At 36.2% G+C, this 14,418-nt stretch overlaps 1 protein-coding gene across 1 annotated transcript; it reads right to left on the reverse strand.

The window, feature by feature from the left end:
* Positions 1-654: 654 nt before the first annotated feature.
* LOC121264671 (DEAD-box ATP-dependent RNA helicase 31-like) lies at positions 655-6,025 on the reverse strand. Its single transcript, XM_041167957.1, has 10 exons — positions 4,931-6,025; positions 3,985-4,091; positions 3,801-3,856; positions 2,978-3,202; positions 2,480-2,686; positions 2,313-2,399; positions 2,129-2,224; positions 1,692-1,907; positions 1,180-1,362; positions 655-1,027 (listed from the first exon to the last, which is right to left on the reverse strand). The coding sequence occupies exons 1-10, from the start codon at positions 5,965-5,967 to the stop codon at positions 800-802; spliced, it is 2,442 nt and encodes an 813-aa protein (XP_041023891.1). The 5' UTR covers positions 5,968-6,025; the 3' UTR covers positions 655-799.
* Between the last annotated feature and the right edge of the window lie 8,393 nt (positions 6,026-14,418).

Raw genomic sequence — 14,418 nt, forward strand, 5'->3', positions numbered from 1 at the left:
ATTTGCTCAGTTATTTTGAGGTGCTTTTGTCTTTCAGCTACTGACATTATTGTTTAAGATATGTAATTTTCATGGGTCCTGTAGTAAAAGAGGCTGAACACTAGGAATGGGGAGTGGCTTACTGTCTCGAGCATATGCACCAGCTGAACTCACCTATATAGCCCACAACAACTTGAACTCGTCAGCTATCAGTCTCACTGGGGATTATTCAGCCAAGATCTCGGAGTTCACTTTCTGGATTAACTTGGGGAGGTGCTGCCTCACTTGTTGGAGACAAGGAAATTTAAAGTGTCTTTGTTTTACTTTTGATTAAAGCAATGTATTGTGTTGTGTAATGTAATGTATAAATACCAAACAATGTGATATGTAGTGGATTGCATTGTGTGCTTTACGCATTATATTTGATGAATATTGGATTTTTTTTTCCCCTTTTTTACATGCATTTTGTTAAAAAGGTAATTAGTTGTTTATACCTTTAGTTATTTTTTATGTCAAATTTAGTTTTTCATTTTGATATATTTTTATTATTATGGATAACGTTCAATGCAATTAATATTATGATTTTCAAAATTATTTTTTTCTTGAAAAAAACCTAATGCATATAGAGAGTTTTCAGTTTCCTGTCTTCTTTGGGTCTCATTCATACATATACATACGAACATAAATGCACCAAATTTTAAAAAGCAAAGGAATTTCAAAGAATACATTCAACATAAACTATTTTTCCAAGAGAATTTCCCCCAAAAAATCAATTCATGATTGGGTAAATGACTAAAAAGAAACCGCCTTAGGTTTTCATCTATTTGGACCGCAAACCTGGAACATTTCTTAGTCCCATCTTGCCAAGAACAAGCTTGGGAATGGCAGGAGGGCTGTCAAGTCCCATGCTTCGGCTGAATTCATTAGCAAGCTCAACAAGCATGTGCTTGTCCCGGCCGATTTTCTTATTGGAGTTGTAATAACCAAGCCAGGCCTGGTATGCTGCTTCTTTGTTCTTCATCTCCACCTGGGATAGCGCTCGTTCAACCTGTTTAATATTTGTTTGCCAATGTATTAGAAAATGTTTGTGGGAATGTGTCTACACATTTGACTAAATTACTATTGTATGCTCTGAGGAATATAATGTGTAAGAAAAACCCTAAGCAAAAAATTAGACGGTTGAGAAAGATCTAAGTTCACCTTTTTCTTAGTGTCTGGATCAACTGTAGGCACCGGAGCCTTCGTTAACGGCAAATCCTTCACAGTAGACAAAAAGAACTCCTCCCAGGGGGTTAGTAACAATATACCTTGCCCTTCTTTACCTTTACGCCCTGTTCTACCAAGTCGATGTATATACTGCTCTCTATCTGCTGGCAAGCCCACCTGTTATAGCAGCAACCGGAGACAATGCGTAAAATTAATACTAGCTGAACAGAAATGTGTACTATATATTTGAAAGGCTTGAATACTGGAGAAACAATAGATGAAGCTTGTTAAGAAAGTCGTCTCACCAAGCAAATTACAGCAAGGATTCAGACAATCCAAAGACCCAGATAAAAAAGGGTTCGTAAAAGAGTGTCTAGTCATGGCTATCTATGAACCACCAGGCATAGAATGCTTCTAACAAAGAGGATACTCAAAAAATTTCCACTAAAATGAATTGCAAAGGCCGTTGATTAAGTTCTCATGAACAGAAACTAACATTCCACTACCTGTATGACAAGGGTGACATCTGGATAATCTACTCCACGAGCAGATACATCAGAAGTCACAAGGATAAGCCCCTTTGACTTTCTGAATTCATCAGATATCCTGGTTCTGTAACTCTGTGGCTTTCTAGAATGGATCTCTCTGACATTCAAGTTCAGCTCCCCAAGAAGGTCAGCAACCAATCGTGTAACCATGGCAGTTGTGCAGAATACAAGAACCTGCACAAAACGATTCACATCACATTTTCAGAGAAAACCTGAAAAAGAAATGACAAATAGAAACTGTTGATATCAGTGACAGTTCACGAAAACCATGACATCGTGACACCTGAATCATGATGTCCTATTTGAATCAACACTTGTTGCAACCTCCAAATATGTCCAATAATGTGTAGTTGTGACCCATTGAAAAACATCTTCACAATAACTCTACTACATACCTTATAGTCAACATCATCGGCAATATGCTCTTTTAAAAGAACATACAGTAGGGAAAAATGCTTGTCCAATGGAGCAACTAAATGCATCTGCCTGACCTGAAATGACCCAGCATTTAAAGAATTAAGCTATCAACATATCATAAAATTCATAGAACTAAATAAGAAAGTCTCACATAAAGCCTACCTGAGAATGTGTCTCCTCACTGCCCTCTTGAACTGTATTGATAAATTCATGATCTCTTTTCAAAGCAATGTGACTGATTTGACGAACCTTCATTAAAAAAATAAAGAAACTTAGAACTGTTTAATTGTTTATGTAATATATATGCAAAAAAAAATAGTGATAGAAACCTCTTCTGGAACAGTGGCAGAAAACAACAGTGTCTGTCGTTGTTTTGGAACAGCAGCAATAATCTTTTCAATGTCTTTGCGAAAACCCATGTCTAGTAAATGATCAGCTTCATCCAGTACGAGGACTTTCACACCCATCAGCCTTGTTGCAAAACCTGCGGTATTCTCAATATGATCTCTGAGCCTTCCAGGTGTAGCAACAAGAATCTGTAAGTTATGAATGTATGAAATATATAATAATATCCAATTATGTATTTTGAAACCATCATAATAAGTCGTGCTATTTGGCTCTGTAATAATGTATATATATAGAACAAACTCAGTGAGGACCCAGCATCTAATTAGCTGGTAGCCTGAGATCCCTCAAGCAAAAATAATGGCATGAGTAGAAGGAAGCTAGATAAGAATTTAGATCGTTAGGATTAAAACTTGTCTGATTGAATATCTTAAGAATGCAACAAACAGCAGAATCCTTGGGCAAATAATAAAGACATTCACCTGGCAAGGGTTTGCTTGCATTCGTTTCTGTTCTAGACCAAGTCTTGTTCCTCCAATTACAACTTGAACGCCAATAGAAGGATGATACTTCAACAAAGTGTTAGCTTCTGCAGCAGCTTGGCATGCAAGCTCTCGAGTTGGGCATATTACAAGCACAATGATTGGTGGACGCTTTTGATCTCGACCAATGGGCGGTGAGTTTACAACAACTTCAATAGATGGAAGCTGAAATAAAGAACTTCAACAATGAGCAGTGCGAAAACTCCATCCAATTGATAGATCTAGATGCAATAAAACAAAGAAAGCCCTTGTTCAGAGAATTTCTTCTTTTTAGAGATTCTAATTCATTTTCTGCAGCCAATCAAAGTGCAAAACTCGTGTCTAGAATGTCTACTTTTACTTAGGTCAGACTTTTGTTCTCAAATCAAAATAGAAACCTATTCCAAAGAGTTGAGATAACAAGAACATTAAAGGTTGCATCTCAAATGTATTTTTTTCCAATTTTCAAATATCAAGAAAGGTATCACTTTATTCTTTTTTGGGAAAAATATTGTCCTTAAGAAAGAAGAGTTGTATCGATATCATCGAGAGGTCATCAAAACATTAGAAAAAGATTTAATAAAAAAATCTTTAATTACTAATCAAAAAAATATTTTTTTACCGGTACTTATCAAAAAAATATCAGGAGAAGAAAGTTCTTTTCTTTTAGACAGGAGTTTGGATTAATTTAGATTTAATATTTTGTCTTTTTACCTAGGGTATAGATTAAGATGGGAGCTCTATCTTGGTTAAAAGGTAAACATGCGCAAATGAAGGATCTCACCAGAAATGCTACAGTTTTTCCCGTGCCTGTTCTAGCCTTGGCCATAACATCCTTTCCTGAAAAACACATCTGTTTAGAATTCACACCATCAAATGGAAATACAAGACACTTGGATCAAAAGAACCAAAACTGAGCTCACAACAGAGAGAATGGTAGCCATAGCGCAGAACTGTAAAAAACTAACCTTTCAGTATGACTGGGAGAGTTGCTTCCTGTACCACAGTCATTTTCTCATATCCAGCATCATTGATTCCCTTTAAGGACAAAGGAGATACTGTACACTGATCAAATCTGCATGCATTCACAGAAGTAAAATAAGAAAATGATGTAAGAAATAGAAGGGGAGCAAACTGAGCCTTGGGGAATGGAGCTAAAAATTATTGGCCAGCAGTAGGAATAATCGTATGTCACAGACTTATAAATACAAGATTTTTGGCCAGTAGCTTTTCAAAATCGTCCCACCCAAATATATTGTTTCTTCTAATATCCATAGTTGACTCCTTGGTTGCACAACCACCTCGGGTTAAAAAATAATTGGTAATAGAGGGGAAAAAAAAAAAAGCGGTCCTTGTTTTTTTGATCTACAGCAACAGGGGAATGTGGTACACGAACAGGTTCACTAAAGTTAAGTTGACGAGGCTCGCTATAAAACCTAAGGCCCGTTTTGATATAGAAACGGTTTTAACTCATCTTATATCATCATTACAATTTTTTCAAATTTTCATACAAAATATAATAAACAATTCAACTTTTTCAAATCCCAAAACAATAAGAATATTTTAATAATATTTTATTCAACTCATCTAATCTCATCTCATCTAATCTCATCTCACTATCCAAATGATCCCTAAGTCTCTTTCTTCAACTCAGTATGAAGAGCAACCTATTCCAACCATACAACAGCATGAACATAACATTATTAATCGACTTCTTATTCCAACCTATTCCAACCACGGATAGTTTTATAGCCTTGAATACACAACTTGGACTTTCCTCCCTTGGTACAACAGACATTTCCAAAATATTGATTCGAGTATACAACCATAAAATAAACAGTGCCGACTAAATGGCCAAGTACAAATAAGTTCAATTAAACAGAAATCATAATAGTAATGCCTTTTTGGACATACCTAGTTTCACTTAAATAAGAGTCGGACTTTCCAGGTGAAACCCTAGGTGTAGCCTTGTCGCTAACTTCCATATCTAAGCCAAACAAAGCATTCGCGCTCTTCTTCAATAATGGATGATCATCATCATCTTCACCATCGCTGTCTTCCTCGCTAAGCAAATCCCCTATACCAGCCATTAACTTCTCTCCATCCTCATCTTCAACAACATCATTATCACCCTCATCATCCATCCACAGCGGTTGCTTCCTTGAATCCTTCCTGCCTTCTCTTAAGCCGTCACTACCTCCTCTACTTCTTGCATACCCCGAATCCGTATCTCTCCCGCCTCTCTTTCCCCTCAATGAATTCCCGTTCCCTCCTCGAGGTCCGTCGTTCCTTCTCCGTGAAAGACCTTCCTCATTGTTAAACCTCCCAATCGTTGGTGAACTTCTCGAAAACGAATCATTTCTTGAAAAAGAATCATTTCTCGAAAAAGAATCATTTCTTGAAGATGAACCATTTCTGGAAAATGAATCATTTCGGGTCCGAGTTCTGTTCCGAGTTGGCACACCAATCCCGCCCGAGCCACTCTCCCTCCTTCGTTTCATTGGAAACGGCTCCCCACCCTTTTCTCTATCTCTAACCCTAATTCTACTCCGAGTCTTATCTGCGTCCGAGGCTTCGTCCTCGCTAGTGAGTTTCCCACGGAACTTGTCGGTCCTCAACTCGCTGACCCAGTCACTGAGTTCCGCCTCGTCCTCAATCAAGCTCTTGGGAGCTCGAGCCTCCCCTCTCTCACGACCCGCCCTGAACTCGGATCCGGACGCTGCCCTGGCTCGGAACTGCCGTGTCGAGAATCTCCGTAGTACACCAAGTTGTTCATTGTGTGTACTACGAGACCCCAACGCCGAGTACCTCAGCCTCAACGGGAAGATCCGAGAGAAAACGGGCACGGCCTGGAACGACTGAGGAGAAGTTCCGAGTTTCATGAGAGGGAAACGGGTGAGCGGAAGAGATGGGTTGAGGAGACGGAACTGCGGGAGGAGCTTAATGGGCATAGTAGAACCTGGGGCCGGATTATCCACTCGGAGTATGGAAGAAGTAAAAGGGTTAGGGTTTTAAAAGGGTTTTTGAAGTATAAAAGGGGGGTAGAGAAACGACCATAAATATCCGTCGTTTATTGAGAGCATCGTTGGTGCTGTCGTTTTCCGTACTAAGCACTGAAGCAGAAGAAGCTCAGCAGCTCTGAGAACCGCACACCGTCGCACGCTGTAATGTGACGTCAAAAAAAAGTTGCATGTTTTGAAGAGAAATCCGTATAACCGGTCGGGCTTATCTTACTCAAATAACGGCACATCAATAATGTAAATAACGGCCCATTAATAATGGGAAAACGATTTTTTTATAATATTTTATATAATATATTATATAATAATGTGTTAAATAAAAAATATTTTTATAAAATATTTTATAAAAATAATATAATTTTATAAAAATATCTCTCATTTAATATATTATTATATAATATGTTGTACAAAATATTATGTAACAATCTTGTGGATGCCCGACATTAGATTGGAATAAAAATTTTCATTTTCCTGTCTCCTCTGGTTTTCATTTCACACCCTTCTGATTTGCTCTTCCCCTCTTGCACAAAACACATTCCCCCCCCCCCCCCCCCCCCCCCCCCCCCCCCCCCCCCCCCCCCCCCCCCCCCCCCCCCCCCCCCCCCCTCTCTCACACGGCTGCCTTCGCACGATGAATGATGTGTCTATTCTATAATAAATATAAGATAAACTGCATGCAGATATAACAATGACAAAATAATTAAAGATATTAAATAATAAAAATAATTATTTATGTGTAATATTAAATAATTATTTTTTAATATTAAATAGACGAAAAGAGAATCGAATTGCGTTGCTTTCAAAGTTTCACTTTGCAGAATGAAGCACTAGATGTTACTAAATTTTTAGGAAAGCATGCCGTAGCATTCTCATTAATTTTAAAATCATACCATGGAAATAATCCAATATTATTCGGTTATACTAACATTAGTAGATAGTAATATTATTTAAAACTCATAACATATTCCTTTATTTTTTAATATTAACATAATAATTTTATCAAAATCTGAAAAAATAAAAAAATGGAAATATTAACTTCATAAAATAGATTCCATAATACTATAGGCTAATCATAAATTTAACATTTAGCAATATACTTTAAAATATAATTTAGATCTCTTGAGTATTTTCTGTAAAAATAAAACTTTTGGGCTAAAATTTTTATTTAATCTAAAACTAAGCCCAACTTAAATGTTAAACCCAACCCCATTTAAAACTAAACAATTTCTGAAATAAATAAATTAAGCATATTACAACAATTAAGCCCAACATAGGATGTAAGTCTGATTAAAATCAAGCCCAGCCAAAATTAAGATAACTTATTGGTTTTTGTAACAAATAAAACCCAAGCCCCTCAAAGGAATCAAACCCGCGTAAAATACCAGTTCAAAGACCCTTCAACCATGGCTTATATATATATATATATATATATATATATATATATATATATACCAAAACAGCAGAACAGCAGGAAAAGTCGGAGCTGACTGAAGAAGAAGAGAAGGAAGAAAATAGAAGAAACAAGATATATTGTACAGTAATTAAATTATGCAAGTACAAAATAAACTGGCAGTTAAACCGGCCATATGCATGTATGAGTATGCAAAATTAATTGTAAAAACATATAAGTTTTATTAAAATTAACAAGTTTAAATGATTACAGGTGTAAGGTAATGCAGATTTGTACTTGCAGAAATCAGGATAAATAAGGAGACTCAAGAACAAGGTAGAGAGGATCAGAAGTTTTCTCTCGAGTGTGTTCTGGTTTTTTGAGTTCTGTCTTAGCTCAGAACAAAGCCCTCCTTTATAGTATAAGGAGTTCATGTTTACAATTATTAAAGTAAAACAGTAAATCAATCCGTGAGTGAACAGTGAGAACTGTTTAGTCACGGGGCTTATGGTATCACCATTGTGTCTCTCCAGCTGTCCTCGTGGGCTGCTGCTTTGAGCGCAAGATGACAAATTAGCATTCGGTCGTCTCTGTGTCTTCCAGCTGTCTCTGTGGGCGGCTGCTTTAGGTACAAAGTGACAATTATCTCAAAGAGGACTATGGTCGGTCTTCTTTGAACTCAAGTAATAGTCAATCATCTTCCAGTTTTGGAATGCCTTCTGAATCATGACCAAATATATTACTGTACGAAGCCTCTGAGGATGCTTCTGAATTATCATCGTTTTCAGAATTATCACACGTAGACTTAGACAGTTGTTGCTCCAACAATTTTATTAAATCTTTTTTGCCAAGTCTGTTGAGGATATTATCTTTAGCAGACTTAGAAGATTTCTTTGAGGTGAGCTGGTGGCTTTTCCTCTTAATGAAGCAGTTGGTGAATTAGGGGCCCGAACTATCAAGGGATATTCGGCGACTGGTGAACCAGATTTGATTGCTGGGAATTCCTTCTTGTCTTGTAGATCAGGAGCGACTTGAGAAAAATCTTTAATCATCTGGTTGATTACTTTTTTAGTATATCCAAACCTATCTCACCATTTTGTGAAATAAGCTCGGTCAATTATATCAGCATTTTTCTCATAAGTCCATTTAAAGATCCACGGTAGTTTGTAGTTCTTGCAAAAATGGAGCTCATAAGGAAACATCTGGAATGCCGGCTCAGTTTTGTACCAGCAACTTGTTGATAAAATGTAAAAGCTCTGGCGAGCTGCTCAGGAAGATTCTGCGGAATTAATGCGAATTGGTCCCACCATTGGAGAAACCAGTAAGGAAAAGTTCCTTTGAATCTTGTATCAAAATTGATGAACCATGAATGGCTCATATCTGGTACCTGAAAGAACATGAAATGTTTTCAGGTAGTTATGTAATCAAAATAATTATAACTCAGTGCAGAGTGTGAGAGTCTTTTGGGAGTGCATGGGTTTGTTCCCCATTCGGCCTTAGTCATGACTCGAAGGATATAAGCACTGTGATAGATTAATTTGGTGGAATCATTCTTATCATAAATGGATTTTATGACAAGAGAGTTAGTGAGAATCAGGATACTGGAATAGTATTGGAGATTTTTGGAGGAATCTTCAGGTGGTATCCAGTGGAAATTAGGGGGAAAATAGGAAGAAGCTATTTTGAACGGATCTGTTAAATTAGAACGGTTAGGTTCTATATGAAACAGATGAGTTATAAATGGCTTCTTTAAATATTCAGATTTTCCTTTTGGGAGGAAAAACTGGGGAGTAATCAAAGTAGGTCCTTTTGATGCAATTATTTTCGCATATGGATCAAAAGGTGTAGAAACCGTAGACGCGAAGGTCGCCGATTGCACGATTTTACCAAGAGGTGTGAACCTATTGGCAATATCCAGTGCTGTTGAGGAGACACTGGGTACAATGGAGGATCCAGACTCATTCTTGATGAGTTTTATACTGGGTATTGGAGGTGGGGGGTTCACTCTCTGTTTCTCTTTTCCTTTCTTCTTGCTTACGCTCATGGTTGGGTGTCTGCAAGAACTCTCTGGTAAGAAAATCAGGGATAGAATTATCAGTGCCTTTGATGTATTCAATATCAAAATAAAAAACACTTAAAATACCTTGCCATCGTGCAAAAATATATTTTGATGCAATGTTTTGAACATCTTGTTCTAAAACAAATTTAGCATTCATGCAATCAATACGAAGTAAAAACTTCTTGTTTAACAAATCAGATTGAAATTTAGAAATACATAGTACTATAGATAAAATCTCTTGTTTAATAGTACTATATTTTTCTTGTGCAGGATTTCAGGTTCCAGAATGGAAACGAACAATTTGTTCAGAAGAACCTGGAAAAACATATTGTTTCAGAATGCCACCATAACCAATGTTTGAGGCATCTGTTTCAACGATTTTAAATGAATCAGAAGTGGGGATACCAAGGCACGGAAGAGTCTTGACGTGTGCTTTGATTTTCCTCACTATTTTAGTATGGATTTCTGTCCAAGAAGGAGAATTTGAAAGAAGTCATTTGAACAAGGGACGACATTATTTCCTCATATCCTTGTAGAAATCAGCAACATAATTAAGAGACCCTAAAAATCTCTGTAATTGATTTTTGTCAAGAATGACATCTGGGAATTTGTCGGCAAAATCAATAGCTCTTTGAATAGGCCTGATTTTCCCTTCAGAAATATCATAACCAAGGAATCTGATCTTGGTTTGGAATAGTTTGATCTTCTTTGCAGAAAAGACAAGACCATTGAGTCTAATGATGTCTAGAAACGAATTCAAATATTTTCAATGTTCATCAATAGATTTAGAAAAAACAAGGACATCGTCTATATAGACGATGGTAAAAGCAGAGAACGAGTTGAAAACGTCGTTCATGATATGTTGGAACTCACTAGGGGCATTTTTGAGATCGAATTGCATCACATTCCATTCGAAATGACCGAAGGGGTTACAAAGGCTGTCTTGTACCGGTCTGACTCAGCTATCTGGATTTGCCAAAAACCAGATTTGAGGTCAAATTTAGAAAAGACTACAGCATCACTTAACCTATGAATTAAGTCATTTTTGTTGGGAATAGGGTACCTAATCCACTGTAAGCCTTTGTTCAAAGGTTTGTAATTAATGACTAGACGAGGGGTGCCTCTCTCTAGTTCAGCATTTTTTCAGACATAAAAGGCTGGACAAGACCAAGGGGACTTGCTTTCTCTGATTATGCCTTTTTTCAAAAGATCTACAATTTCCTTTTTGCAGAATTCCAAAGTCTGACTATTCATCTGAATTGGTCTGGCTTTAGTGGGATCGTGTTTTCATTAAAATTTTTGATATAGGGAAGAGAAACGATGTGTTTCTTCCTTTGCCAAAAAGCATTTGGTAAATCAAAACAAACATCGAAAACAAGACGCTTGTTAAAATCATCAATTTTTGAAAGAAAAATTGGCGAAGATAATTGTTCAGAAATATTTTTGTATCTTATTTCCTGTTTGAGGAAATTCAGATACTTTTGTTTTGCAAAAAGTAAAGATTTGAGACCTTTATCTTGATCAATCTCTTGTCGAGATGCAAATTTGAATTTGACCTTTTGACCAAAAGGGTCGGTAGTAATACCATCTTTTTCAGTCAAAAAAGGATATAAAGCAGAAATAAATGGAATGCCTAAAATCACTTTGTCAGCATATTTTTAATTAAAACAGAAGGGATTTTAAAGCAAACATTGTTTTGACAAACATGAGCGTTGTTAAGCTCATATGTAATTTTCATTTGAGATCCATTTGCAGAAAATAATCTCTCAGAAGATTTTTCAAAGTATTTATTAGGAATGAGTCCTTCCTGAATGCAATTTAGGTCTGGTCCGGAATCAATCATACCAACGACAGAAAATTGAAAATCATGGGCGACCACAATGGTAACCTTTGAAAACCATTTTAGAGCAATGGTATGATGGATTAAACAAATCTGGTTATCAGCAGCTAACTCATATTAGCTTGAACCAGAATCATTTGTTTGCTCATTATCAGAAGGAATATCCTGATCAAGTTGTTTCTCGATTTTAAACACTAAAAATTCTTGTTTTAAAATCTCATTTTTAGACTTAAGGTTGTTTACCTCATATCTGAGTTCAACGATTTTGTTTTTAACAAGATTTATTTCGTGTTGTAAATCATTTGTAGAAATTTCCTTGGATTTTTTCTTTTGAAATCTCTCCAAGGTTTCTTGAAAACTAATCCTTTGCTTAGGGGATTCTGGTTCTTGGCGAGCCATAACCTTTCTTAACTTAAGAAGATATTCTTCTTTAAGCTCAGGATTTGTTATTTGAGAAATCAAGGTTAGCAATAGGTTTTCTTGTTCTTCAGATTTGGACAAGATATGGATTGGCATACCCTTTGTCTGGCAACAAGTATCATTATAATTGCAACCTAACTTAGGACCAGTAGAATCTGGAGATTCAGTTTCCGAGTGATATTCTGAATCACTAGAGCTGAACTCAAGGATATCAGATGATGAAAACGAAACTATTTCTAGGAGTCAAAATAGTTAATCTTTATCATTGTTATCAATATTCAACTGATTAAGCTTCTTTTTTAATTTTTTATCTTTTTTTGTTTTCTGAGGGTATTTATCAGCGAAATGTCCTGGATTGCCACAAATAAAACATTTTCCTTGAGAAAAATCCTTAGATTTCTTTTTTTTTAAAAATGGCTTAGAAAATAGTTTTTTGTAAGTTTTCTTATAAAATTTATCACGGGGTTTTCTCCTGATACCGCCATGAGGTTTAGAAAACTTGTGCTTCCTTTTTGAGGGAGCTATAGCAGGAAGTCCAAATTGTTCACAAAATGTTCTCATTTCGTATTTGGCTTTCTTGCTATTTCTCATCTGCTCTCGAAGCATTCTTTGATCATTACACATACTAATACCAAGTTTCTTGATTACTGCACAAATATCACCATAGGTGTATGCATCGTAATTAAGAAACCCAGCAATAGTAAGTTCATCCTTCACTTTGTAAGCAAACAAGCGAGGTAAACCATCAATAAATTTCTCCTTCCAGTAAGGCTTCTGGCTATCATCCCGAAGCATTACTTTGGAAATAAAAACATCTTGATACCATCTACAATCAGACATCTGATGACATCTAAGATTATTTAACTGGTCGCTGATGCGGCTAGTTATATCAGATGGTGTGCCAATAAAATGTTTTAAAATTGTGTAAATCAAAGTATTAACTCCATCAGACTGGGCTGATCCAATGGATTCATAAAAAATAGGTAACCCTTCATCATTACACTTGACAGCGTTCTGAATGGTTTCCTTGGCATCTCTGGTTATGTGTTTATCCCACCAGTTTCTTAAAACACAGGAAAATCCTTGTGTTAAAATCTTAACAATATCAGGTTGTCTGATATTGTTGTTCACATAAGCATTTGCTACAAGGGACATTTTACTCATGGTATTCATGATCTCTTGTTCAGAGAAACCATCAATATTCCACTCGTAAACCTTGTCAGCAGAGTAAGAAGATTGGTTTTGAAAAATTTTCTCTTCAAACTGTAAATCAGGAGGAGTAGGCCTGGAATTCCAGTTCTTCATCAGACTGATTGGTTTGGGTCCTTTTGAAGAGAATCTGGCAATTTCAGGTTTTAAAACAAGATCTTGAAAATTCTTTTCAAGTAAATCAAGATCCCTTTCTTTAGAGGAGTGATCGTTAGAAGACTCATCTATAGTTTCGATAAGAACTTCTTCTTCTATTTCTTTGTTAGACAGAGCACTAGTAGAAGGTTGTTCTCTTTTCAGATCATTAAGCATTTGATCAATCTTATCTGAAGTCTTTGCCTGGGATTTTTAAAATCAATTTTGGCTCAACTTTCAGGTAAGATAATCAAAGGTTTTTCAATCATTTTCTTTGGTTGATTTGTATTCAAAACCAAAGAACAGGATCAGGTTTTTCAACCTTTTCTTCAATCCGATCTAACTGTTGTCCGATCGTATGAAGAGCAAGATTCACAAAGTTATTTTGAGAAATAACCTTTTTTGTTTCTTTGAGAATCTTGTCCTTCTTAGGATCTCTGGAAATAGTTTCCGAGATTTTGAAAGGTGAAACAGATATCTCAACCCCATTGTGGGTGATGAGAATAGTCTCCAAAGGCGGATGGCTAGACTGGACTACCATTTTGCCTTCTTCCTTGACAAAATCAGTTTTAACAACGTTCAAAGTATTGTTAGAAATATAATATTTTCAACAAAATCAAAGAAAAAAATATGCTTTTGCTGCTTATTCATTTCTTCTTTCCATTTCCGTTTAATACGTTGTTTTTCTTCTTTAGAATACTTTGCATGATAGGTTTTTCGCCTAGCACTTTTTTTGAAAGTTTGTATTCTTCAAAAAGATAAACAAGATCAAACGCAAATGGTTTATTCAATATAGTTAAACTGTGATGAATTTGTGGTGCAACAGGAGCTACCATATCTGAAGCTGTAGGTGATAAAGATGAGTCATCTTCTTTATCAGCTTCATAATGAATAGGCTGGTCTTTAGAAGATCCAGCATCCTGTGCAGAGTAAAAAGTAGAAGTAACTTGAGAGGACGTAGAGAGTCCTTTCAGTTTTAAAACAGGATTAACAGGTTAGGCAGTTTTAACAGAATCTTCCAGAAATTGTTTGAGATTTTGGTCTCTTCTTACTGGAATTTCTGACCCTGCAAAAGAAGAACTAGATCCAGCAAAAGAATTTCTTCTTAGCCCAGGAGATCTTGTCTGATCAAAATTGATTTTAATGGTTCTATCCAAATACTGTTAAATGTTACTTGGGTAACTGTCAACAGGGTTTCGAGGGATTGGAGGAGCCTCTTCTTCCAAAATCCATTCTTTGGGAAGAATTATGTCTTTCCAAAAAATCATTTTTGGAGTTGAAACATCCACATCTGGGGTTGAACTCTGAATCAGAAGAGTTTTTCCCTGG

The sequence above is a fragment of the Juglans microcarpa x Juglans regia genome, chromosome 1D (assembly GCF_004785595.1).
Source record: "Juglans microcarpa x Juglans regia isolate MS1-56 chromosome 1D, Jm3101_v1.0, whole genome shotgun sequence".
Classification (NCBI taxonomy): Eukaryota; Viridiplantae; Streptophyta; class Magnoliopsida; order Fagales; family Juglandaceae; genus Juglans; species Juglans microcarpa x Juglans regia.